The sequence below is a fragment of the Leptidea sinapis genome, chromosome Z, assembly GCF_905404315.1.
Source record: "Leptidea sinapis chromosome Z, ilLepSina1.1, whole genome shotgun sequence".
Taxonomy (NCBI): Eukaryota; Metazoa; Arthropoda; class Insecta; order Lepidoptera; family Pieridae; genus Leptidea; species Leptidea sinapis.
The window spans coordinates 2,686,542-2,713,596 of NC_066312.1; the positions used below are offsets into that span (position 1 = coordinate 2,686,542).

Below are 27,055 nucleotides of genomic sequence, written 5' to 3' on the forward strand. Positions count from 1 at the left end.
GCTTTTAAATTTTCCATCCTTCCGATGTTCAAAGGTTCATCGAAGCATTGACCTTAGTGATCCAATTCTACAGCGCGTTCATATGTTGTATGTATTTCGTGAGAAAATTCAATAATCGTAATTATAACGTGACTATAACATGTAAATACAAATTTCGATAACAATTTTCTTATCGCATTTCAGGAAAGAAGATTTAAAAATTGCGGAGGAAGAAGAAGAAAAGAAAAAGATGGAATTAGGAAAGAGTCAACAGGTAATTGAGGTAATTAACCTCGAAGGCTGAGATCTATAGAGCGTAATTAGACTTTGTTCTGAATTTACTTACGTAAAACTTAGCTGAGTGTAAGTGTAGCGTAATTTTTTGTAGTCGTTTGACACCTGAAATTATGCTGAGCTGAAGCTAAAACAGCCTAATGCATAGGTCAATTTCGAGTTTTATCACAGATAAGTTGTACGTAAGTAAAGTCTGAGCAACGTCTAAGTACGCTCTAAGCCTGGCTGATTTTTACATGTTCTTTTCGGTTTCGACTCAAAATTTGTTGTTGGGATGGTATACGAAACACACTTTAATTCGAAACACAAAACGGCAGAATCTTAGAAAAATATTTTTGACAAGTCCTTGTCAATCAAGTTTTTGTCAAAAATATTTATTTAAAAAGCCTGCACTGCACTATATCGAATGGAAATTGCCGGTTTTCAAAATGACTTAACGCAGAAGGTCGCATTTCGCCCGATCAAATGTCCTACACATTTTTTTTTATTCTGTTAACTTTAAAATACTGTGGAGTCTGTAAACAAAAATTCGGTTAAACATCTATAACATATTCGATCCAGGTTTATTTTAATATTCCATGCACCACACGATAAAAGAAAGCCGGCCATAGTTGAAATTTTCTTTAAATCTCAGGAACACCATCACCAAAAGCTGTTGGCTGCTGAATCGGTGATGAAGAAGGCGCCTTGGTCGGCCGTCGTTCATGCCACGTCTGTTTCAAAGGATGGGATGATGACGTTAACTGAAATACAGAAATTGGAGCGAGAAAAGAAGATGGAACAAATGAAAGAGCAACAACACATGATGCATTTGATTGCGCAACAACAGGCTGCTGCCGTGGCAAGAGAAGAGGTTTGTTTATCTATGATACTATACACATTTTAAGACTTCGTATGGCAGAAGCATACACATATATAGTACCTATACTTGCGCAACAGACGTAAACCTGTGCGAGAGTGATACAATTATCCTTACACAATAACTTACGTGTGAGAAAGAGACAGAATACATAGACCGTGAAACCGTTTCAAAACAATTTAGTATTCATTACTCTAGAGTCTAAGTTGGGCCGTGTTTTAATTTTAGTGTTTTTCTCGTAATTATACTGCGTTTTAAGAAATATTAATAAAAAAATAAAATAAGGTATCGTGTTCTGTTATTGAGTTGTTATATACAGCAACAATCTAAATAGAGAGACATTTCTCAGGTAAATAATAATTCTTCAATACTACTCTCATTATTTTTACTCGTTTATCAATATTTGTCATAGGGATTGACCACAAGCAAAATACAATCTATCGATATGTCGATATTTATGTCTGTTGTACAAAAGTACCTTTTTCGCAAACACATCGCTCAGGTTGCCTGTGGCTGCCGATTCGACGGAAAAATGAATTTAACATAAGGAAACAGCTGTCTCGTTCAACTGAATCAATTTCACATACTAAACGGAATTTGTCACTGTATGTTTTTTATTTGATTTGATTATTAGTTCTAACACAAACATCCCCATTTCCTTTTGTTAAAAAATTCGCGGCCATTTGGGAGACTAATAAAGTCGGCTTTCTTTTCTAATTACACAATTTTATTATTAATGTGTATATCTTTTAGGTTATAGATACTTAATTTTTTATATTATGTTTATTTTCCCTCTCGCAAAAGTAAATAATATACAATATAATAAGACAATAAACAATATATTAACTAAATCTTATAAGTTTTCTATTATTATTATTACTGTAACAGATCAAACTAAAGTCCAAGTGAACGATGAAGAAGTTAAAGATACACTAGCGCTTGTTCATCATTATTGTTATAATAATGCACTTTTTTAATTTCCATCAAGTAATAATAATCAGTGTGATATGCTGCAATATTGCCATAGTTTTTGCAGTGACGTCGATTTCATTTCACTAAGTCACTAACACATCTGTAAAATTAGCACACATGAACATTTTAAATTTAGTCTCGCCGTTATGAGGATACTTGATGTTGTCAGTTTCGATAGTATACCTACTAAATATATAGGTATAAGAGATGGTAAATGTTTCGGTTTTTATAAATAAAAATTTATTCGTTTTTGATTTAACAGGAATTGCAAGCCAGTTTTGGTTGGGGAAAGATAAAAAATAGCGCAAGTCCACCAGGCAACAATCTTGCTGAAATTCAGGTAATCTAAAGTTTTCTTTTATTATTGTGCTTCTTTGTAATTGTAAATGGCTGACAAAAGCTATAAACGAGAATTTAATAAAATATGAAATTCGCGTCAGCTTATTAGTTGGGTACATGTAATTTAGGCGGAGGCTCGTCGTCAAGCAGCTAATGTGGCGGAGGCGAGTCGACAACCAGCTAGTACGATGGAAACCCGTCGGCAACCAGCCAGTGTGACGGAAACTCGGCGGCAACCTTCTAGTACGACGGACACACGTCGACAAACAGCTGGTGCGACGGAGACTCGTCGGCAACCAGCTAGTGCGATAGAGAATCGACGCCAGACATCAACCACTGGAATCACGCAGCCGAAAGAGGAAGCGCGGGCCAAGACACCAACGCCCAACAACGTAGCGTGGGGAAATAACGCCAATGGTAACATGATAAGCTAAAAATCTTTTTATTTTCAGCATTATGTAAAGCACGTTGCTGAAAAATTTTTTGGTTCGTGTTTGTTATAATTTTCATGATAACTATTAAGAAATATTAAATTCCTTGTATTCAAGGGTCAGAGGTCTGTATTCCAGAGGGGGTAATTACTTTACTGCAACATGTTCTATCTGTTGTTATCTTCTGTCATCTTTATCCCAGAACGATACCTGAGGTGTCATAAAAAGATAATTATATTTATAGTCACAGGATAGTTTTTTGTCATGCTTTGGAGTTTCAGTATTATTTTGAAAATCATCTCCGATATTTTCTATTCATACCGGAATAACTGGAGTTGTTTTTTAGTGTTGTTTGACAACATATTTCTGCTCTTTGGGACTGAGATATCGAAATGTAGAAAGTCTAAAGTTATCACCGCATCAAACGTAAAAATGTTTGCTTTGCTTCGCCTCGCTCACAATATTCTGTCAATGCCTGTTGCTGGCTACAGCAGTAATTTTACGACAATACCATCCATTTTCTTTGTGTAACTATAAATGTAATCAAAGTAATTCAACATTTTCGAAACGGGCTGATTCTTAATATCTTTTAATAGATTAAGATTCTTTATAACGTATAAAACCTTCTTTATATTTACTTCAAGATGTTTTGTATTCATAACTCTTCTAATTTTAAAGGTGGTTTCTGGACCCAGCAGTCAACTCAACTGCCAAAATCGGAGCCGCCGAAAATAGAACTGCCAAAAGCGGAACCGATCAAAGCACCCGACGTGACTAAAGTAACTGAGTCGAAAGTAGATAAGGGCAAAAAGAAGTTTACAGTCGTCACGAGTACAAAGCAGAAGGAAAAGACGCCGGCCGTCGAGTTTGAGACGTGGTGTACTAATGCGCTATCCTCTTGGAGCTCTAAGATTGATGGTATGTTGATGTGTAATGAGTTGATGTTACTTGAAGTATCTAATTGAGTCGTACGTAATAAATTATTTGTGGAAGAATTAACTGGTGTTCCCCGAACCCCGTATTCCAGTCAAAAACACTGGCACTAAATTCGAGACCAAACATACAAGTGGGCTATTTTTATATTTTAATTATCTCACTTTATATTTATTTAAATATCCATTGAGGTATGTCACATTTTGGGCTGGTTTAGCTATTAGATAAGTGTGCTAGGAAAAAATGGAAAGGGATAGTCCCTAATAATTCCCCCTATTAAATTTATATGAAGTAGAAACTTACAATATACAAACAATATATTTTAAGTTCTGTTTTCTTTTGTTTGTTCCAGTAAAAACCTTCGTTACATTTCTTAAGGACATTGAATCCCCATACGAAGTTAAAGATTATGTTAAGTGCTATTTAGGTGAATCGAAGGACACAAGTGATTTTGCTCGACAGTTCTTGGAGAAAAGGTTGGTAGTATTTCTTTTTTAATAACCTTTACATAGTATGATAATAGGATCGCAGTCAATGAGTCAAGCCCGATGTAATAAAAGTTTGATGATCATTCGATCGAATATTTTAATGAATATTATGTTAATTTTTTTTTAATAAAAATTTCAAGCATTGGAAGTGTCCCCAAAAAGTGAAAAGCATGAAGAAAAAACACTAGGTTTTCATTTCAGTAAAATATAGTGGTTTGTTTTGAAGTTACTTTAAGTTTTTTAAGTGATATGCCTGCCTGATGTCACAACACAGTGCACCGCTGAGTGCAGTGTGGTGACGTCATAGCGGTCACATAGGCTATGTTGATTTCAGATCTAAATTACTACGCGCTAGTACTGTGACTCCGTCGGACGATTTGTGCTCCCCAGCAATTGCCATCAACCCACGAAGCTCATCTGTGGACTTTCAAGAGGTAAGGCGTCTTCTCCGCATTTTTAAATACAAGTGTATGGGAATAGCAAAGTGCTATACCTTCCTAGAATAATTCTTGTGCCTAACTTATATTGTAGATAGAAATAGAGAGATATATCATTGTCTAAATTCTTAATCAATATTCCAAATATTGTTTTGTTTTATTAAGAACATAATATGACGGTTGGTCGTTACATCAAAAAATCATCGCTTTAACCAATATGTCACCATCATTAACACAGATTCATTTAATTCGTGACCGATATCCCGATATCTCTACTGTATGACTTAAATCTCTTATCAGGGTAAAGGAAAGAAGGCTAAAAAGAATAAGATGACCAAAGTTGATGCGCGGATCCTTGGGTTCTCGGTGACAGCTGCTGAGGATAGGATCAACGTGGGTGACATCGACACCGCCTGATCTAAACGGTATCGCCGTTTTAAGTATTATCACGCAACGGTGAAACCAAAATGAACTTATTTATTTATAGTTTGTACGATCGAACTGGTTGGGTCGCTTCCTCTATTCATCTTTTTTCTAGATTATTTTGTGTATTTTTTTCGAAATTATTTGTTGAACGATTTTTTACATAAAGAAATATATCATTTATTAATTAAGGTCCATGCCTTTTATGCCTTATCAGTTTTTTCCTATTTATTTATTATTTGATTTATTCATACCTTAAGCCACATCTCTGGTGCCATAAAAAGTTTGTTGTAAATGCAATGAGCCATAGCCTAGGAAAGTACAAGTTCGCATATCAATTTCAAATTCTATACAGTTCTTAAATTTGGATTTAATTGGTTGATATTTTTATGTTTTTATTCAAAAGTGCACATAAATAACTTATTTTTATTTTTTTTTAACACCGGACTCACGCCTACCACTCTTGGGTGCATATAAAATGACGTCATAGCTCAAACAAACAAGCGGGAGATTGGTTGAAAATTCAACATTTATTGGCCATTCGAATTGACTTTTACCAATACTGTCGCTTGCTATTCAAATACATTTTAATTAATAAAGTATCGCTCAAAATAAAATTATGATTAAAAATATTGAAGTAGTAGGCTCACTAACTTCTCACCTTAATAAATTTTATTCAAAAAATACTAACTCTTATTACTTATTACATAATTTACATATATTATACTCTATTCAAATTATAGTCCAAAATAGGTGTTAAATGTGCGACTCATCCGTTTCGATCGTTGTTATTGTGTTATATGTGTATTAGACTACTTTTTTTAAATAAATGCATTCTGTAGTATGTTGTGTGTATGAAATTAATGCGATTTTCCAACACCTGATGTGATGGTATCCATCCGTGTTGGATAAACTGCATTAACTATTGAAATTGAATGGCTGTCAATTATTGTAAATGTGATTTGACCAAACTCCTACATTGTTACAAAAACTGTTTGGTAACATCACAATACACAATAAACATTTAATTGGTGCGAGCTGGCAAATAAGTGATTGCAGATGTTTGATAGAAGTATAATTTTTTCAAACCAAGTATTGTTGATGAACTAAGTGCCACCACCTTAGCTTTCAAATTTCCAAAATTTTTTTTTGCTATTTGATGAATACTTTGTAATCTTTATTTTCCTAGTTTTCTACACTTTTTCTTACCTTAATTGCTTCCTATAATCAAGGTGAAATACATAAGTTAGGAAGGCGTTTAGCAGTTCAGTAAAAAAATAAATCTTTCATCATCTCTCGTGGTGCTGCTTTGAAAACATTGACAAACATTAAGTTACAAAACCCTGCAATTACTTATTTTTTTATATATAAGAGGGGACAATTGGGCAAGAGGTTCCCGGGATGGGGAGAGGTTAGGTAACAGCCAAGCAGGTGTCAAGAGATGCGTTGCCGGCCTTGTAAGTCCCTGAGTCGTATAGGTTCGGGAAATACGCAGCCGGTAATAAATTCCACAAAGTTGCTGTGCGAGACAAGAAATTATCCGGATACCTCACTCACCGGACGAAACACAGCGGTAAAGCCGCCATTTCACGCCGGTTATAAGTGGGGGAGTGGTATCTCTCTGGGCGTGCCAGCCTAATTCAGTTGTGTCCTAACACCTCCTAAATGCTTAAATTAAAAACTTGTCAGCTCAATGCGCATAACTCAGCCGCTTTTAAAAGGAAATGTATGTCGATGTTGCTAAAAGTTTATAAATGGGTATAACGAGGGTTCCTAAGATGCTACACCTTTTTTAAGGTTTCATGATATTTCGTTCTGAAAACAATAGTAACATGATTTGACTATTGATTATAAAAAAGAAGTAGTTACTTGAGAACCAAACTATGTTCTTACCCCACTTATATGGAGGGGGTTTCCTGTAGAAATAAATTAAAATCGCAATTAGATTTCAGCCATACAATTTCGATTAAACAGCTAATAAATTGGCAAACTGTATTATTTAATATTCTATTGTATAATAAATTCAAAATATATATTAATTCACCTTTATTATCTTAAATGTGGTTATGCTGTTTGACAGTGCTTTATTTAGAATTTATTTTTGAGTTTGAAAGGGCATAATAGTGCCTTATAAATAATATTTGTAAAGGTATCAATGAATTCAAATTGGGCAATTTTGAAATAGTATAATTTATTCGGTAAGTGTTAGCTACCTATCCTAAGTGAAAAGCAATAGTTTTATTGTGATCAAATATTTGCTGTATTACTTATAATTAAAATTTCCCAATTTGACCATAATATGTATTGCGTTGTATTTTTGCTTTTCCTTTTTTTTTAATTTACCTTATTCTTGACTATTAAGGTCTTGAAAATAACTTGCCATAACATCATACATAATGAAGTGAGTGCTGTGTGATATGAAGTTCGAATAACTAATGTGTTGAAGTAAACATTCTCTCGTTCATCTGGTTGGTTTTGTCGGGATGTTACATCTATCGTCTGTAGAGTATCCGCTAGGTAATTTAATTTGAGATGCAAGTGAACATTAATTTTTATATTATTTTAAATTTTAACATCTTTGTATTCCATTTTGTAATATCGAAATCGATTTTAACTGTCCAATATTAGATATATCATAGGCATTTTTACTATAATTAGTTATGTACATTAATGTTTGTAAATTGTATAATCGTTTGTAAATTAATTAATGTAATTTTTGAGGAATTTTAAATGTATTTAGTGAATTTGTAAAGATGAGTGTGCTCCCATTGATAAAGGCTTTGTATCTTGACAATGCAATTCATGAATCTAATTAATTTTATAACCTTACAATCTCGTGCGTTAACACTGCGATTCTTTCGGTGGATGGAAGGTACTGGAGCACAAGCTTTATAAATACAAATACGCGCTGTGAATGCTTGCAGTGTCACGAACGAATTCGTAAGTTGAACGTCTTTTGAATGTGCTCAAATAACATATATTTAATAAAATAATCACTTGCAGAGTGGCATTCTATGTAATTATAGTTATAGATGTATGAAATAGCTTTAAAATTTCTCCATAATATTAAAGTGATAACAAATGTATGTATGTAGCTTATAATCCTTGTTGTATATGTATGGATTATTGTATATTTGGTATACAATAATTCGATTTACATTGAAGTAACATTCTTAATAACTAATACTAAACGGCCTTTTAATGTATAGTTTTGCGATAATCGTTTCATAGGCAACATTGACAACTGTATCACGAGCACAACAGGTTTCAATACAGAACACACGAAGTGACATGAAGTGTATCACTGACCTGTATAAATACCACTGGACAGGCTGTTCCATATGTTTGACAGCAAATTTTTGTGCCTATTTGAAGCACCACTCGCATGCGTCCAGAGAACTAATTTTGACGTTACAAATGGCTGCGAAGGAACGTTTCAATACTCTGAAGTATTTTTGCCTATTTTTAATTAATTTCGTTCGTTTTCCGTGTTATTTATACTTCAAGAATCAACGTAGTAAAGTTCACATTTTTTTTTGTAAATAGTTTCCCGCCATCTATCCATGTTTGCTGAGGTTGTCATCGGTAGTTTTAGTACCGCAGACTCTCGCTAATGGCCAACAGCGACAAAATGGCGAATATCAAACAGGTACATAAGCACTTTGTCAGCCGCCAGTCCAGTGGTATATAGTAGAGGTCAGTAGTCTATATTTTATTTTAAGGTTCATCGAACACATTTAGTATTTGATACGGTTGTTATTTCATATTCATTTCTATTATTATTATTATCTCTCCATTTATATATACACAATGTATAAAAAGTAAATTGCATTGCTGGTGACAAACACTAATTCACACACATGATATATTAATAGTTAATTTTCCATTAATACACACCACATGCAAAAAATATTTCATGAGTTAATTGGTTAATAAATTAATATTCTTTACTTCATTAACACCAAGTGCGTATAAATTGATACGAGCAATTGTTTAGCATCAAAATCACAATCGCACAGGTGATATTAAAATTATTTTTCCATTCATACACACAACATACATAAAAAGTATTTAGCAATTATTCAGAATGAGGCATTGCCGGGATAAAGGGTCCACATTGTTATTTTTTTACATGTTTACAGTGCAAAGAGTATCGAAATTTTAAATGTGTTAATTAATCTAAAAACCAACATTGTAATGAAATAAACGGATTCCTTGTACTGTGGCACACTCAACTTAGTTATAAATCCTTTATCATAACTATTTTAACTGAACTTAACCTTTAAAAGCTAAGTGTTTATTTTATAAATGATTTGTTTTAAAATCGTTATATCTATGTTAACCACTTAAAAAATATAGTTACGTAACGATGGTTGGAATAAATTTTAAGATGAAGTGATGATATGTACTGTAATGTTGCTATAGTGTGTGACCGGTGGTTCTATTTAAGATTAAAAGTTACTTTTCAATAAAATAAATTAAATTTTTTGTCTTTTGTTTTATTTTAGTTCGCTGAGTGATAAACACAATTATTTGATAGCATATTATAACATTATCGATTATTTCATATCGTGGCAAAGTTAAAATATAAACTATATTGCAGTTGCATTTTACACGCATAAACAGAAAGTTCAATAGTGTATACCTACACACTAAGACAAACAAAATACAAACTATTAGGTACTAGCTGACCCGGCAGACTTCGTACTGCCTAAATAAAATACCTAAACTTTTGTATAAACTAAACTTAAACAAACGGAATCCTTTTTTATAAAAACAAAAGAAATGCTCGGTACGAATGAAATTTTATTATTATTTTCTTACAAAACAGAATTTTCCTGAAATACTGGCTTTTATAAGGTTTTATTTTGATATTGATAGACACACACAGTTATGTTACAGTCTGTTAATCAATTCAAAGCTTTCTGATAAACTTTTTGTTTTGTTGGTGCGGTTACGTTCAATTTTATTTTTGGACAAAACTTAAGATTTATCAATCTACATAAAAATAATCTTATATATAGTTAACAACTGTAGTTAATCTACCTACTACAGTTACCTAAAATGAAGTTTTTTTTCCTCCTAAGAAAGAAAGAATTAAAAATTCTAATTAGTTATTCATTTTAAAATATAATTTTAATTTAATTACTGAACTACGGGCGACACATCAAAGAAAAATCAAAATCGTTGTTTTTATTTAATTCCGAGCATTTTCATATTTATTCACCTTTTAAACCTTCTCTGGTCTTCCACAAATAATTCAAACCAAAATTAGCCAAATCAGTCCAGCCGATCTCAAGTTTTAGCGAGACACTTTTATATATATAGATATGAGCAGTAGAATATTGTAAATGTTTCTGAAGTTATACTTCTTTAGGCGCGTTATGAAAAAATGATGAGAGTGAAATTTTAAGATGCGCGCGTATCACTGTAACACAAAAGTAACAGGTTGAACACGGCGTGTGCACTTAGAACATTTCTTGATTCATACAATACCATCACATTTAAATTAATTTGTCAACTTGTCTATAGAGGGCACTGATTGATACAGACCCGCATCGCCCGCCTACACAGTAGGTAGCCGCTAATCGCCATGTTGTTTATTAATTTATTTGCCGCCATCGCTTTGCGTTGCTTTTCATTATTGTTGTTGTTTGGTGTTCGTTCATTCGTTGCGTGTTGAGTATATACTGATTTCCGTTTAATTCCTTAAAATGCAAAGAGCATAGTTCCGAATTGACTGACAAGATATTTGCTATATCTACTATGATATTTATATGTAATAGTTATCAGACTATATTGTTTCAAAGTTTTTATAGAACACATGTCTGAAATTGTTTGTTATGTGACAGTAACCTGTAAAAGTGTGTAATCATAAATTTTGTGAAGAAGAATAAGTACCTACTATAATGTTTATGTATGTACTGAACATCTAAATAACGGCGGATAAATTATTACATCATATTTTTATGTTCTCATGTAAGTGACAATATTATGTTTTTAATGAGAAATAAATATCTTTAAACCTAATTGGTGCAGTCCATCAATAAAATACTTCGAGGAGCAATTTCGACGCACGACGAGGAGGATATAATGCAAACATTCGCTATACAATAAAAGAAGACGGAAATAATATGTTTAACTATTGTAATTTAAGTTCCTGATATCTATATTTCAGTAATTCTGCCATTAAATTTATGACGCAATTCCTGTGTCAAATTAATATTACAATTAAAACAACCATAATACAGCATAAAACAGGTATTTATGTTATACGTATATGTAGATATAACCGAGAAATGTTTCGTCAACTTCCCACGCGATGTCGCTTTCGCCTTGAAATTAATCGACAACTCTATACCTATATTATATAATGTACTCTATGAGGTTGAAGTTGGTTCCTAAAATTTTCTGATGTTTGCGTCATTCGTTTTTTTTTTCATATATTTCGTCTATTATTAGGACAGACAAAGAGTTCAAGCCCATACAGCCGTATTCATGATTTAATACTCGTAATTAATTGTCAAAGCCATCTTTGCAAGGTTTCTCCAAAACGAAGAATAGCACGAGGAATGACATTTTAATGATTTTTGCTTCGTTAAGCCAAAGAAGTATAACTTCTTGCGTGGATACATAAGTACTACACACACACTTTTTTTTATTTATAATGATACTAATCTAATATGCTGTCAGATTTTCAACATTACCTTAGTTTATCCTCAGCAGCACGTGTATTCAGTGGTGTAATCCTCATCCTTTGCGAATCTTCTCGCCAGGGCAATTCTGATTAATAATTGTACGCTTGTCATTTGACTCGTACAGTTTGACGTTTTCCACTAATCTTCACTGCATTGCTGCTACACGAATACTGCAATAAAACTGCTAGAAGTAAGGTTACCATGTCATCAAAATTAATTTCTACCGATGCACGAATGCAAAAACAGATATGAATTTATACAACTAGCTACTAAACGCTCAAAAAAATCGAAGTGGGCTTAATATTGTTTTTAAAAATGATGAATGAAAAAATGTTTTGGTTTGAGCTGATGGCCTTACCGCAATGTAAAATTAAAAAATTGAATGAAGTGCTCACCAATATATGCATACTCAAATTTAAATAAACAAAAATAAAAGTTAATGTTTTAATAAACGCTGTTAAATATTTAGGATTGTCAATGATAATAATTGGATAAAATCAGTAAACGCATAATATAGCATATGGAAGCAGTCTTGTCAAACTATGTAGATCTACCGTTGATTATTAGGCGCCAAAAAGTCCCATATTACGTCACAATACAGTAAACTATCATTGCATTAATTAAAGAGTATTATTGATTTTGAATCTGTGTCGATATTAGGATGTGCTTTGTCTGTTACTTTGTTATGCGCCCAACGTGATTTATGTTATTGGTTCTCAGCATAACATGATAACGGTAACCATTGTAACTGGTTCGCGCGTTTGACATATTGTCAATGTTTGACAGATACGTGGCCGATGCATGCGTTATGTATGAGGAAATCAGTCATAATAAAATAAATGGATTATGGAACTATACATATTAGCATATTATTACAAGCATATAAATTATATTCCTTGAGAAATCGTAAATAAATTTAGGAGAGATGAGGATACCTATCAAGCACTCTTCTTGCAATGTAGTGCTTACTAACTCTTGTAAAAGAAATGCTGCATGTGTGTTTTTTAAGGAGCCATTAAATTCTCCTGGTACTAATTGGTACCGTGTAAAAGCACGATGTTTTCTAAAAAGAAATCATCGTGAATTTTTAGTCTTAATTTTTAAATTGAAATTATCACATTTACATATGATTTAGTTACCATTAGTAATCAAATCAAATCCAGAATATTTTTACTTCATAGGTAAATCATGTTATTACACTTGATATATGTCATTTTTTCAAACAGCTCATTTGGAAGGCAGGTTTCCTCAGAGAGGAATGAGCAAGAAACTCTGAGGTTGCTCCTGTCAAAACATATTAGTTTTTACAATTTATTATTTTTATTGCACTCACAAATCATTTCAATTACAATACATTATGCAACAAAAATACTCAAACGTCAAAAACGAGTAAGTAAAAAAAAAGTAAATTAAAACTTAATTATTTCAATTTTCATGAGTTATTGAGTACAGTAGATGCATCAATCTACACATACCGTAATAAATAAAGGTATTATACGAGCATTATATTAATTTATTTTTTATTTTTTTATATTTATTAATAAAAAACAAATTTTACATTGCGGTTTCAAAGCAATAAAAACCACTGAGGTTTGTACAATTGCTAAATTAAGTCTACACCAACAGAGTTAAATTAATAAAAGAAAAAATAGTTCACAATCACTTAGCTATACATTATAATTATACAAATAAAAGTAAAAGTACTTGATACAATTAATAGTTAAGCACGATAAGTTGATCGGTGGTCAGTCAAGTCTTAAAAAGTATTTTTTAAATTCTGTTTTAAATTAGTCTCAGTCAACGAGTCGGTCAAGTCACGTGGCAGTTTATTAATCAGTCTAGGTACTATGTAAGCTGTTGTTCTTTCACCGAACGCATTGGATGCCCGAGGCATGTGCAGCCGGTTTAGACTAACAGCGTGCATATACACGGGGTGATCTATGGCTGTTTTTAATTTATTATTAAAATAATTTTCTTTTAGTATTGCATATAAGTTGAACAGCTTTTATCCATAATCTTTACAACCCGTCTTATAGGAATCTAAGTTAGCACTAGCTCGTACATATTTTTATACAGGAAGAGTAGAAAGTTGAAATAAAAGTGAACATTATAGAAAAACAAAAAATACAATAGAATACCATCACACAAAAATTTGAAATTAAAACCAAATCTGTTAGTTATTAAACAAATATTTTAGTTAATGATATGTTAGTAAAATGTGCTGCTACCTACACTATACATAATGCCATCCCTCAAAATACATTTTATTATATTTTAATATAAATGGTCTACTTACACATGAAAAGTGGTTCATTTCCCCTTTGGATATTTCTTTATCTGTTTTTAAAATCTCGCCCTACCAGGCTCCTATCGTACTCACTCGCCTTACCGAACTATGATATAAATCCGCTTGGCGGGTCACTTTATAAGCCCTGCCCACTAAGGGTTTACCAAGTATTGCCAAAAGTACTGAAACAAAAAAAAAAAAAATTTCTATTGCAAATCACGGACGAGTATAAAAAGAAGGACTCCGTGTCACCTTACATAGCAGTGAAGCACCAAAACAAGCCGGTAAACGTGTAAATACATAGCCCCACGCACACACTTAGACTAATACAAGCCGATCCGCCGCCATGAGATTTGCCAGCGGCTGTGACAGATCAGTTTGCGTCGCAATAAAATATTTTAAAAATGGTGTCGTGAGTTGTGAAAAAGTGTAAAAATAATACTATAAAAGTATTTGTGGCCATATATGATCATTTAAGGGTGAAAAAATTGTGTAACTGGTATCCTACGTAATCGCACACACACTAGCATAAAGGTGTTTCACTTGTATCACAGCGCGGAGTCCTTCTTTTTACTCATCCGTGTTGCAAATAACATTTTTTACGTTTACAGTGTGTTAGTTTAATAATATAATAATAATAAGTTTTTAATAGAGGCAAAATACCCAGTATACACATGAAACAAATAGGTACAATGATATTCTAATTTAAAATATAAAAACCTTATTCGAAGTGGAGTCCATTGGCTGCAATACAGTCCTTTAAACGTTGAGTCCAGTTATCAGTATAACGCACTCTTTCCGTGGGAATATTCTTCACTGCCACTTGTACGGATTGTTTGTAATAATCCTTAAGGATTACAATACGGACTTGATGACGGCCAGTCTTCAGTTCTGATGAAGTCCGGAACGTTCGTATCCAACCAAGACTGAGTAGACCGAGCTTTATGACCCCGCGCCGAGTCTTGCTGGAAGAACCATTCTTGGTTATTGAACATGGTGTTGTTAAGGGGCTTCACTACCTTTTGCATGTTTTGACACCTTTTTTACAAAAGTATAGCTCAGTCCCTCCTTCATAGCTAATACCCCACCAAAACCATCACTGAAGTAGGACACTGCCCACTCTGTCGACTAATTGGGAAGCTTTGAATATAAATACGCTTTTTTTTTGTTTTTTAAAATGTTGCTCAATTGTAAAAAAAATCAGCAAGTCCTAACTCATCTTTTAAAATACGGAACATGGTTTCTAGATGCTATCTTTATCTCCCGAGATAAAATCTTTTGCTTTCAGACAGGATCAGTTCGAATTACTGCTTTGACCGCCTTTTTCGTACGAACACTACGTGGACGGCCAGATATTTTTCTGTCACAGACAGACAGAACAGAACAGAGGAGGTTTCATTGAGCCTATTAATAGCCCCGTGCACAAACATTTTACCAATACCAATCGTATGAAGGCTTTTAAAAATTGCATTTGGCTTCATACCTACTTTGTGTATTGCAATCACAGCGATTCGGTTCTCTTTATCACCCCACTCCATTGTAATATTGCAACATTGTACAATGTATTGGCGCCAAAATGAGAAAACTCAGTGAACATTCATATAAAAATGACAGATTCCAAATTCAAATCAAATTTTTTGTTTATTTTTAATTGTACCTACTTAACAGTATTTATTGCCAGACTAAGTAGTTTTGGTTGCGCTATTTTAGAGCGTCAGAAATGCATCCATAATTTATACATAATATATATATGCGTTCACTGGATATAATTCAATTGGTACTATAAAATAAGGGGATTTGCTACACATCTTAAAATATTTTTTTTAGCGAGAACGAATCTAAAATCTCTTCATAACACGTTCCAACGGCACTGATTATCTGTACTTTCCATAACTGCGTTACGAGACGTTTAAAACCTCTTTCTGCACCAAAGGTTATAGCGGCACGAGGCTAAGTAAACCCCGCTGCCCACAGGGGACAAAAATCCTTGTTTTGGCGCTATATAAGGCGAATTGTACGGTTTTTGTCGCAATTATTATTATCAATGAGTTGATTAACCTAAATCTGCCGCCACCTGTAGGCAGATTATTAAGTTTAGATTCTATAGTTTCTATAGAATAAAATGTGGGGTCTTATGTACCCCATACCGCTCTGAAAACAGGCAGTTTTCATATTGTTTAGTGATGGAAAAAAAAATTGTTCATCTAGATGCTTTTTATTAAAACAGGTCACAATCCCAAACTATACATAGATACATACAATACATTACAGTGTTTAATTTATAATATTATATATTGTATTTATACACCAATTTTTAAATATATAGGTACATTTATTTATTATATTCTCACATAATTATTTCACACATAATTTGGTAATAAGTATTTTGTGCTTCGAAGCTCTAGTTTCACTCGTAGGTCTTTAATTCGAATACGATCTTATTTTAATGAATCTAAAATATGGTAATTTCATTGTGATATAGTTTCTTGTGGAAACATTTCTTGATAATATTTAAGATTTAATATTAGTATTTTATTTTTTATTAGTAGTTCAGTGGAGTGGCATTTTTCTTTAGACGATCTAACTAGGGGTACTCTAGTAGACAAGGATAAGCTTAAATTAAATTTAAGAACTGAAACTCAGACTTTATAACATAAATAGCTTGGTATTAAAATAATGGATATTGTATAACACAGTCACACAGAAAATAAAAGTATTAGCATCTACAGCGTCTTCGTCGACAACGTAATCTTCGTACTCTGCGTTTAATGCAACAACATGGTCTTCTTCGAGTTGCAAAGTTTTGATTGTACTTATTCCGGCATTTATAAAGGAAACCCAACTTTGCGCTTCGTTTTAATATTTCTTCAGTCTTTTTTCTTAATTGATAAGTTCTCCAGACGTCCCCAAATTTTGTTTCCAAATAACTTGTAATATCATTAGCTGATACTCCATTTTTGGACATCAGGCGGCGAAACGTGTCCATTACTAGTTTTGCAGTATTTTCATCCTGCATTTGTTTTGTGATGCCGGCCATTTTACCTATGGATTAATGTGTACCATTTCCTAATTTATATAAACCGAATTTGCATTGTATAAATTTCAATAAATTTTAAATATCTATATAAAATAAACACTGTCAAATGAGTGTCATTATAAACACTTTTTAATTGTACAGTAAAAGTATCACGCGTGAAATGAGTTTTGTTTTGCTAGAATAGTTGACTTTCTGTCTACTCTTGGCAGTTGTTACTTTTTAAGCTGTAACTGTTTTTAAAACCTGTTTTTAAAACCTGGCAACTGCCTGGCAATTATATAGCGTGATTTTCATAATATTTGAAAATGATATTGCACGTCCTTCACTGCGCAAGCAATATTTGCTACAAGCGTTTGGAAGGTGCTTCAATATTATAATGGGAAATCTACCTTACGTGACCATTTAATATTATGATTCTTGAGTCAGCGTAATGCCAATATCTATTGTGAATTGGTGAATGAATATTCTTGTTAATCTCCAGAGTCTTGAGTCTGTGCTGGGATAATTTGGAGGCATTAGGCCTTGTCTAAATACAGAAAAAGAAAATCAACGAAAGATCACACAACTCTTTCGGTCCAAATTAAACAACCTACAAGCTTATACACATGTAAAACTTATTCTCTAAATAAAAAAGAATATTTAAACAGAAGTTCCATGCTTAAATATGTCACTTTATAAGAAGTATGAAATCATTGTGATTGATTAGACGTCTTCAAAATTTTATATGAAAAGTTTTATGTCATTTTATAAATTTTAAAATTCGTGTTTGAGTGTTGTGCTGTTAAATTATTTTAAATGTCTTCAGACATCTTCGATCCCAATTCCTCACAGGAGACTGGTAGACTTGTTTTAAAGTATTTACACCAGAACAAGGATGGTGCGACTTTGTCCCAAATTGTGGAACATCTCAATGAGGAATATGGTAAAGGATCAACAGATGATTTAAATAAAACTGTGCAATCTGTTTTGGACCATGGCGCCGCGTTTGGATTCTTAGAGAGAAAAGGTTCCCAATTCATCAATTGGTTAGCAAAAGAAGCCGGTTGCTGTAGACGTCGCCGGCGTCGAAGAAGCTGTCGTCGTCGCCGTCGTCGTCGAAGAAGTTGTTCTCGTCGTCGTCGACGAAGACGTAGTTGTCGCAGGCGTCGTCGTAGGTGCTGACTACCAGAGTCGTCGGAACCGACGCCTCGGCAGTCAGGCTTCCAGAACTGAAACATTTTATGGAATTTTTGATGTAACTGTTTTTGTAATTTTTTGAATAAGATATAAAAAACTGTGACGTTTCTATTCTGTTTACACTAATTCAAAACCGAACATCCTCACTACAAACCGCAATTGACTTATAGTTCTGTATTGAACCGAAGCTAAAATTACTAATTAAAGCATCATTTTCGTCCAAAAATTGTATTGTATTGTATTTTAGTAGAATTTGATTGAGGGTACAAACAACGGCATAAACTACGGCATTGACCAAACGACCAGACGGGCCAGATCTACTAGGTTGTATAAAAACCTGTGGTTTTTGTATAACTTTGCACTCGTTCGTTAAGATTGAATTACCATATGAAAGTGCTTATAGAATACTTACACATATGTTAAGATGGCTTCGTAAATCTCTGGGGTGAAGTATGAGTGCTTCTTCAGTACCAGTGTAAGACACGACCGGATTAGTACCACACTGCTACTGGCGTAAAGAAGCGGCAAAGCACCACAGACCACTGACTCATTCATGTAGACGGACGGGCGCAGTGACGGACGCAGGTGCAAGCGCGGTGGACGTGGTAAACCCATTTACAATGGCCGCTAGGCATTTGCGCGAGTGTGACGTGTAGTCAGAGATTTGAAATATGGATGACGACGATCCTTTATTTTTGATAGAAAATTCAACCAAAAGTACATATGTGATGTGATATGTGAAAGATTTAAATTGGTGTGCACGAAATATATAAAGAAAGAGAAAGGTATGGTGAATTTTATACTTTATATCATCATATCAGCCGCATGAAGTCCACTGTTGGACAATGGCATCCCCATACTTTATAATCTAGTTATTTCAAACTTCATCAGGGTCGTCTTCTACCATCCGGCAGAAAGTCCATCAGTAGCACTGATCAACTCGTCTGTATTGAACGACATGGTAAAAAAATAAGATCATATATATTATAAACGTGCTATCTTTTCCAGTGAAGAGTTCAAATTGGGTGAAATTATTGACGTCGAAAGTGTATCGCGCTCCGCCGCTATTTCTATGTGAACATAAACAAGCCGCACGAGATTAGCAATATTATTCAGAATGGGACACCTTCTATATACGTTCTTTTCTTACATGGGAAATGGTTGTTTCCCATGACGAACCCACTGCTTCTGACTAACCGATGTTATCGTTGGTAGCTTCTTTGTCATTAATGGGTTTAGTTGTAGACCAACGTTCTCACTAGCAATGATAAGTTCTGAAAATATTGTTTCCAATTTTTTTGCTATCGTAGCAAATATAAAGAAATCGCAATCGATTCTATGATCATCCAGAAGGCAAAGCTAAATTGGCGTCAAAGAAACTGGTGGTCATTAAGTCACTACTTAAATCTGGCCCAGTTTTAGCGCTGTACTAGGTGCAGTTCGCGTCGTACATGTAGTTTTGCTATCATCTCTGGTCGTGAACACAGAATCATCTCGATTCATGACTGCGTCTGTACTCTGCGAACCGCTCGATTGATTGCCGTTTGTGTAGAGGCGCGTATTGTATATTCTTTACGCATTCAAAACGGAGACTGTCTAGAGCCTAATTTCCGCCGCTGTATTTCACCTTGGACGCGCCACTAACATCTGGATGTGTCGAGCCAGCGTTTTACTTGAAGGTGCCCTTATTTCTAATGGTAAATCAGTTATTACACACTTTACGGTAAATAAGCTATTACACCCCAATCAATTCGGTTTTACCAGGGGAAAGTCAACCATGGATATGGAATGGCACTTGTTAACATGTTTTTGGCTCTTGCAAATGGGAACCAAGTAACTCTTAAATGGTTAAGAGTTACGGCCACACTACACTACGTAACAAACATCTGTTTAGTATAGGTGTCACCGACAGACCGCTGTGCAGAGCCTGCATGGAGGCAGAAGAGACGGCCGCACACATCATTCTGGAGTGTAGGAAACACCTGGGGTCACCGATGACACTCCCCGAGATCATGGGTGACATCAGAGGTTTGATTAACTACCTTGAGGAGCTGGAATGGCAAGATCAGCCGTCCACTTCACCACGTAAAATAGGCGCGCCATAGTCGTCGAGTTGCGGATAGTAACCCGTGATAACCTATAACCTACGTACTGATGTAGTTTCTATTTCTACGAAGAGACGTCGTCCGAATAGCTGTTTAACCTGATTCCTACCGCCGGATTCCACCACGTCACGCCACTTAATTAGTGGATCCTAATGGATATCATCCCCACCATATGGGTGTGTGGCGTTAATCCACAGTGCGGTTTTAAAGGAACTCTCTTCCACTTACAACCAACCTGTGGAATAAGATTCCTTGCGCGGACCTATTTTCAGGACTATAAGATATGGGTACCTTCAAGTAATAATTTTATTATTTAAATAAATTTCAATTGGAGTGGATTACCCTAATATTGCAAAAGTCGAATATCGCATGTCTTAATTGAAAGTTCAGTATGTTTGTCCCTTTTTAATAGTAGCGACGGAGATTTACTGATTGAAGTTAAATTATAAGCTCAAAGTTCAAAACCATAACACATGTTTTATATTTTAGTTTCGTCATTGTTAGATTGATGGAGATAAGGTAGAATGACTTTATGAGTACTTGAGAATTGGCTTGCCTGTAAATTATGTTAATTGCAAAGAAAACAACAATTACCATTAAATAAGTTATATATTTGGTTAATACAGCACAGATATATTTTTAGTAGTCGCAAGCAGTGAAAATACTTAGTAATTGAAAAGTTTACACACACAGATACTAATAAAATAGAACAAGACGGATACTCGTCTTGATAGTGAAATACAAACTTGGAATTGAGATAAGTAATAGGACTCAAATCGGTCATAGAAAACGAATCCGGTATGACGCCAAGATGATCTTAATTCCAATGGATGGAAATTTCATAACACTTCTCTCATGTTCTCGTCCTCGCGTTGTTCATATGGGTGCTTACATAAAGAAAGCTTACATAAAACCGATCGGTGGGTACAGTGTTGATTCGCATAACGAAACAGGTGGATCTGTCCTTAGTGACAATCATGACCTCCAGTCGGCACCGACAAGTTACAATCTGTTTCTATATAAGTGAGTGAATAGGTTATATTGAAATATTATACCTGCGCCGATAGGTACCGACCCGTACAGATTTGTCTGTACCGGAAACCTGTTTCTTTATGTAAGCACCCTAAAATGTTATAAAAGTAATGAATATAATAAATACATATAGATTTTCATTTGTCTCAATTATTGTATTGTTTGTCAATGTCCCTTCTTGTTCTTTTTTACTATCAGTTATTACTAAGATAATTATTATACGTCTAGATAGACTTGCTCATTGTTACCTACACGTCGATTTAAATGCGTCGAACTGTAACTGACATACGTATCGCGAGTGTAAGTCGTAGCTTGTCACGCACACTGAAGTAGTAAACTTGGCTTGTACTCGTGCGTTGCCTAACAGCAAGAGGCGCTCTATTTAGACGTATAAATTATTTAGGAGTTATTAGTTTTACACATACGGATACAATGTGATGATGACAGATATGATACATATCGATACATACAATCATTAATGAATGGTTAAAGGATATAATTCATATTATAAATAATGATATTATATATAGCGTCTCTAGGAGAACTTTTACAAGAAAGTATGATACGCCAAAGATATACCAGCACGTGCATTGTCTTATATGAATGACACCTCTTTCCGGGAGAGTCTTTTCAGGGAAGGCGAGTTTAATTATCGAACCAGTGTGGTGTGGTTTTCGTTTTAAATATTATTCCTCTGAAGAAAGTCTCGGTGGCCCGTACGCTCATTTGTCATCCTTTCCAAAAAAAAAGATATCAACGCAAAATTACACACGGTCTCTGAAGTTTACTGACTCATACATTTCATTTTGTTTTCGACATTAAATGCACAATGAATGCCCAATTAATCCACCTTCTCATATTTCGTAGGCCAGAGAGAGAGGAACAGAGAGTAGTGTATAAAGTTTATTAAAAGTGTAGAAATATTGTCATTAAAATGTACAGAAATCTACAGAAGATAGAAACTAGACTAGGCTTTACTTATGTATAAATATGAGCAGAGACTTAAATCTATATCTATAGGTACATATAAATAAAATTGGAGTGTCTGTTTGTAATATTGAAATAACCAATTTTTGCCAAATGAAAGTAACATTTTTTTTTTACAATTTTTGTATGTCTGTCTGTTTGTTCCGGCAATCTCTGAAATGGCTGGACCGATTTGACGGGAGTTTATTGGCAGGTAGCTGATGTAATAAGGAGTAACTTGGGCTACGTTTATTTTAGAAAAATAAAGTAATGTTGCAATGTCCAAGAAACGGTCTAATTCTAAAAATATTTTTTATGGCAATAGAACGTTTGCCGGGTCAGCTAGTAATAAATATAATTTTTTAAAGTTTCAGTACATAATGAGCTGGTTATAATAAGTTAGAAATTATATTATTTAAATACTTTTTATACAAATATTTCAACAACTAACATCATAACCGTGACTGGACCCAAAACTCTCCTAAAATTTTGTGAATAGCAGACTTCTTGGAAATTATTTTAAAATAAAGTACTGGCACAAAAGAAGTTCATAACGTGAAAAATGTAACAATTGAAGTAGTAGTTAGTTACATTGGTTATTATTAATAAATTGATTATTTTATTTAAGTAAGAAGCAAACGAGTAGATGGTACCTCAAAGTATCTTTTCCTAGTGGAATAATATAATAATGAAAGTTCAGCTTGTTGAAATGGAGTTTCTACGGGGGAGAGCCACAAAGTTAGGTTCTGAGATACCTCCTGGAATAAGGACTTCGCACCTTCAATAGGACTTTGGGCCAAACGTGAAACTAACACCCCACGGAGGCCCTTTATTCCAGAAGATTTATAAGTACCTACACTAGCTGACCAAGCAAACGTTGTATTGCCGATATTAAAATCGCGATACAAAAGTAACTGTTGATCGTAGATGGCTGAAAATTTGAATTTGTATGTATTTTTTAATGCTGACTCATAATCAAACAAATTTAAAAAAAATATAAAAAAAAAATTGTCTGGACCACCCTTAACATTTAGGGGGATCAAAAATAGATGTTGTCCGATTCTCAGACCTACCCAATATGCACTCAAAATTTTATGAGAATAGGTCAAGCCGTTTTGGAGGAGTTTAAAGTTTAACACCATGACACGAGAATTTTATATATTAGATAATCCATGATTATTAAGCCAAGTTCGGGAATATAGACAAGAATCATATTTTTTGGTAATTGTTAAAAGACAAATTAATACAACCACATATATACCTACAAGGATTTATGTATGAAACATAGAGAATATTAGGCAAAAAGTCTTTAAACAAGTAAGAATATTATTTACCTACTACGATTATTCAACGTACAGTTAATATGATATTCCTATAAGGACTTAAAACTACAAAATGGATGCTAAAATTTTCCATCAACAGGGTACTACAAGCTTAAACTAAATTCTTTCAGATGATTAAAATGCTTGTTATTTACTTATCCAAATCTTAACAATAATTATTAATAAATGCTTGTATGAGAAAAAATCCTAATATACCGTAATAAATACAGTTAATATTTTAAATGAACATTTAATAAATGATTGTAAACGCATATTTTTTTAATACTGAGCTAAGTTTTACGTTTTTACGTAAGGAAATTCTGAGAAAAGTCTATGTACGCTCTATAGATCTCAGCCTTAGAATTTTAATCCAAGGAGAATATTCCATCGCCTCTCGACAGATAAAAACTGGTAATGGTTTAACATTTAACAAAGGCAATTATATCCAGTACCTTCAGATGAATGTAAAATTCATAGAATGAGCAATCTAAATTCAAGTTCTCGTCAAATCTATTTGATGTAGTTAATAATAAATGATATTTCAAAATTTTATCCAAAAAATAAATCCTTTTCAAGCTCCCAACAGTTTCTTAGCAAGGTAGCCTGGTACTGCATATATAAAAATAAAAATGATCAAGGCTAACCCAATAACGCCCAAGGTTCTAATAATGGTCCACTTGTAGTTGTGCCATAGAATGTACCTCAAAGACTTTAGTGGGTTCAAGAACCATATGAATGACGAGTCTGGTCGGCTGCAAAAAAATAAAAAATATTTAAGATCCACACTGTAATATAAAAAGCTAAAGACATTCATGTGTTTATAAAATTAATCTTACTTTGGTTTATCCAGGGGTTCTGGTTCGCTTCTTCCTAGTCCAGCTGGCATTTGGTCTGCTTCTTCACGTGTCAGTAGATGTATCTCTGCCTCTACTTTGCCAGTTAGTTCCATTTCTTCATTATCAAGTTTAGTATAAAATGGCCACCAGCCTTTTATGCGTTTTTGTTTAAATATATTCACCATCGGCACAGAACCATCACTTTTTAACATTTCCAATGTGCAAAGCTTGGACGTCTTAGCCCCTCGAGGGAATCGATTTAAGTCTAATGTTAGTGCGCCTGAAATAACCAATAACTTGTAAACTAAAAACTTTCAATAAAAAAAAAAATTTTTGCTATTATTACACATACCTAAGAAATCATCGGAAGAAAAATGATCAGCGTCCCAAACTTGCAATTCGAGACGTGCGGGTATTTTGCATTCTGTTTCATCCCAAGAAAATACGGATTCCTTTCGGGAGCTAACAATTTTCTCTTCAGCCTCCAAATATTCAAAGGGATAAATAAACCGCCAGTTAAAATTTCCCTCACCAGTCAATGATCGGTAGTGTATGTCAGTACACTGACAATCATCCGTGCCTTTGACCCATCTGTATAAGAAATCTGTAGTTAGCTTGGTCAATCATAATTCTATATATTTTTCTAATAAAATACACTGGGAAATATCGATCCAGATATAAAATCGGGAATAGGCATCGTTTCAATGTGATTAGACAGAGTGTGTGTACTATTTAAATAACTCTCACTCAAATAATAAAATAATTACCCTTTCACATAGATGTCTGACATTTTTTCACCCGAAAAAAATTCATCGTCTTCAAGAACCACCTCGTCAGTATTCCATATTATAACCCGCAATTCAAACGACTGTGGTACTCGTGGTGATATATCAACTGCCGATCTAGGAAGAGGCATATCCATTGGAAACATATCTATCCACATTTGTAGACGCCCCTGTTCAATTCCTATAAAAAAACATACATTTTATAATGTCTTTTCGGATTTTTATGGCATGTACAAAAAATTATAAAAAATTACATAATTTAGAGCAATCTCTTTGTTGAATGCATGTAATTTTTACTTTACTCACCAGGCTTATTAGAATTATACAGAGGCCGGGTTTCTATGTGGTCCAAAACAAGATGGGTTCCTGCTATTGGGATCTCATACCAACGACGCAGCACATTTAGTGCCATTTGTTCCTGAACCGCACAACAATTCTGAAATAGTTCATCTTCCATGCTCATGTTAAAATTTGTTCGTCCGATCTTAACATAACCATACTCATAATGTGGTGCATCTAATTTAGCATCTTTACAAAGCTTAGCCAAGATTTGTGTTGGTTTCATTGCGTCCCGCCATCGATTAAATCCTTCCCTAAAAAAACATTCAAATATTTTATTCAAATCACTTATTAAAGGTCAAAATGTACCATCCGTTTGAAAGAGAAAATCACTTAAGCCTGACTAGAACAATTACAACATTACTGCTTTTTATATAAAAATTTGGTGTCACGTTATTTCTCCGCGATGTCCTCGTAATTTTTGTGAACTTTGATCGAACCTGGGAGGTAGGATAGTTTTATGTTGATTCGTGACTTACTTTTTTTCATTTATAATTTTATTTGTGTATGCATATTTTCTGTCGCAGTTTGACAGTTTTGCTGTTACATTATTTTATTACAAGAACAGGAAAAATCTAAGTAATTATTATAATGATTGATTTTCTACAAATCTCGTAATTAGCAAAATCAGTCTTCAGCTAGTTATAAATTACAGTTTCTTTTGTTTCCGAATCACATGGATACTTACTCATCATACTTGATTGGTAATCCACATGTAGCTCGATGTCGGCTATAAAATCTATTTTCTAAATCGATTTTAGTTTCACCAATTAAATCATCTTTTCCAATCAAATCCCAGTCGAGAATCCTTATTGTGAGCATTGAATCATGTGGAAATGTAGCTTCTGTTTCGAAACATCTGCCAAACACTGGATTTAGTTGTTTTGACTGATAATGCTCTTTATCACTTAATCTGCGTGATCCAAGATGTAAAACAATATAAGGGTCGGCCTTCCCATTATAATCCATAGGGTGTAAGTCCATAGCTTTCACTATATATATTCTAACAAGTACACGAATTGGTTCGTTACTTGGAACTCCTTGAAAGAATCCATTGCTTGGGTCAAATCCCAATGTTGATTGATAATCGAGATCATTAGATAGTGGCCATTTATAAACTTTTAAGGCACCCTGAAATAAAATAAAAGTTAAGATAATTGCAGTTACTTGATAAGCTTTAGTATTAGTTTACAATATAGATAAATAAAATTGAGGTAGCAGCTTTAGAGAAAGGTGCATATTTTTTATTGCTTTCAGTCCGCTTGTTGTCCAGGCAAATTTTCGAAAACTTTTATTTATTGAATTAGACTTCAATAA

At 33.8% G+C, this 27,055-nt stretch overlaps 2 protein-coding genes across 6 annotated transcripts in view; one reads left to right on the forward strand and one right to left on the reverse strand.

Moving 5' to 3' along the window:
- The window catches only part of LOC126978383 (GRB10-interacting GYF protein 2), a 41,913-nt gene extending 32,270 nt beyond the window's left edge, over positions 1–9,643 (forward strand). For 4 of the 5 annotated variants that reach the window (XM_050827141.1, XM_050827142.1, XM_050827144.1 and 1 more), the window contains exons 20-27: positions 184–262; positions 908–1,126; positions 2,367–2,444; positions 2,572–2,860; positions 3,553–3,792; positions 4,160–4,283; positions 4,630–4,729; positions 5,033–9,643. In XM_050827141.1, the coding sequence (XP_050683098.1) occupies positions 184–262; positions 908–1,126; positions 2,367–2,444; positions 2,572–2,860; positions 3,553–3,792; positions 4,160–4,283; positions 4,630–4,729; positions 5,033–5,149 (1,246 nt within the window). In that variant the 3' untranslated portion in view covers positions 5,150–9,643. The remainder of the gene's footprint in view (positions 1–183; positions 263–907; positions 1,127–2,366; positions 2,445–2,571; positions 2,861–3,552; positions 3,793–4,159; positions 4,284–4,629; positions 4,730–5,032) is intronic. The other variant, XM_050827143.1, reaches the window with a different exon arrangement.
- A 14,706-nt stretch (positions 9,644–24,349) lies between these two features.
- The window catches only part of LOC126978888 (otoferlin-like), a 107,401-nt gene continuing 104,695 nt past the window's right edge, over positions 24,350–27,055 (reverse strand). The window contains exons 21-26 of the mRNA XM_050828003.1: positions 26,427–26,869; positions 25,706–25,992; positions 25,382–25,580; positions 24,967–25,205; positions 24,615–24,894; positions 24,350–24,530 (exon numbers count right to left, since the gene is read on the reverse strand). Coding sequence (XP_050683960.1) covers positions 24,350–24,530; positions 24,615–24,894; positions 24,967–25,205; positions 25,382–25,580; positions 25,706–25,992; positions 26,427–26,869 — 1,629 coding nt within the window. The remainder of the gene's footprint in view (positions 24,531–24,614; positions 24,895–24,966; positions 25,206–25,381; positions 25,581–25,705; positions 25,993–26,426; positions 26,870–27,055) is intronic.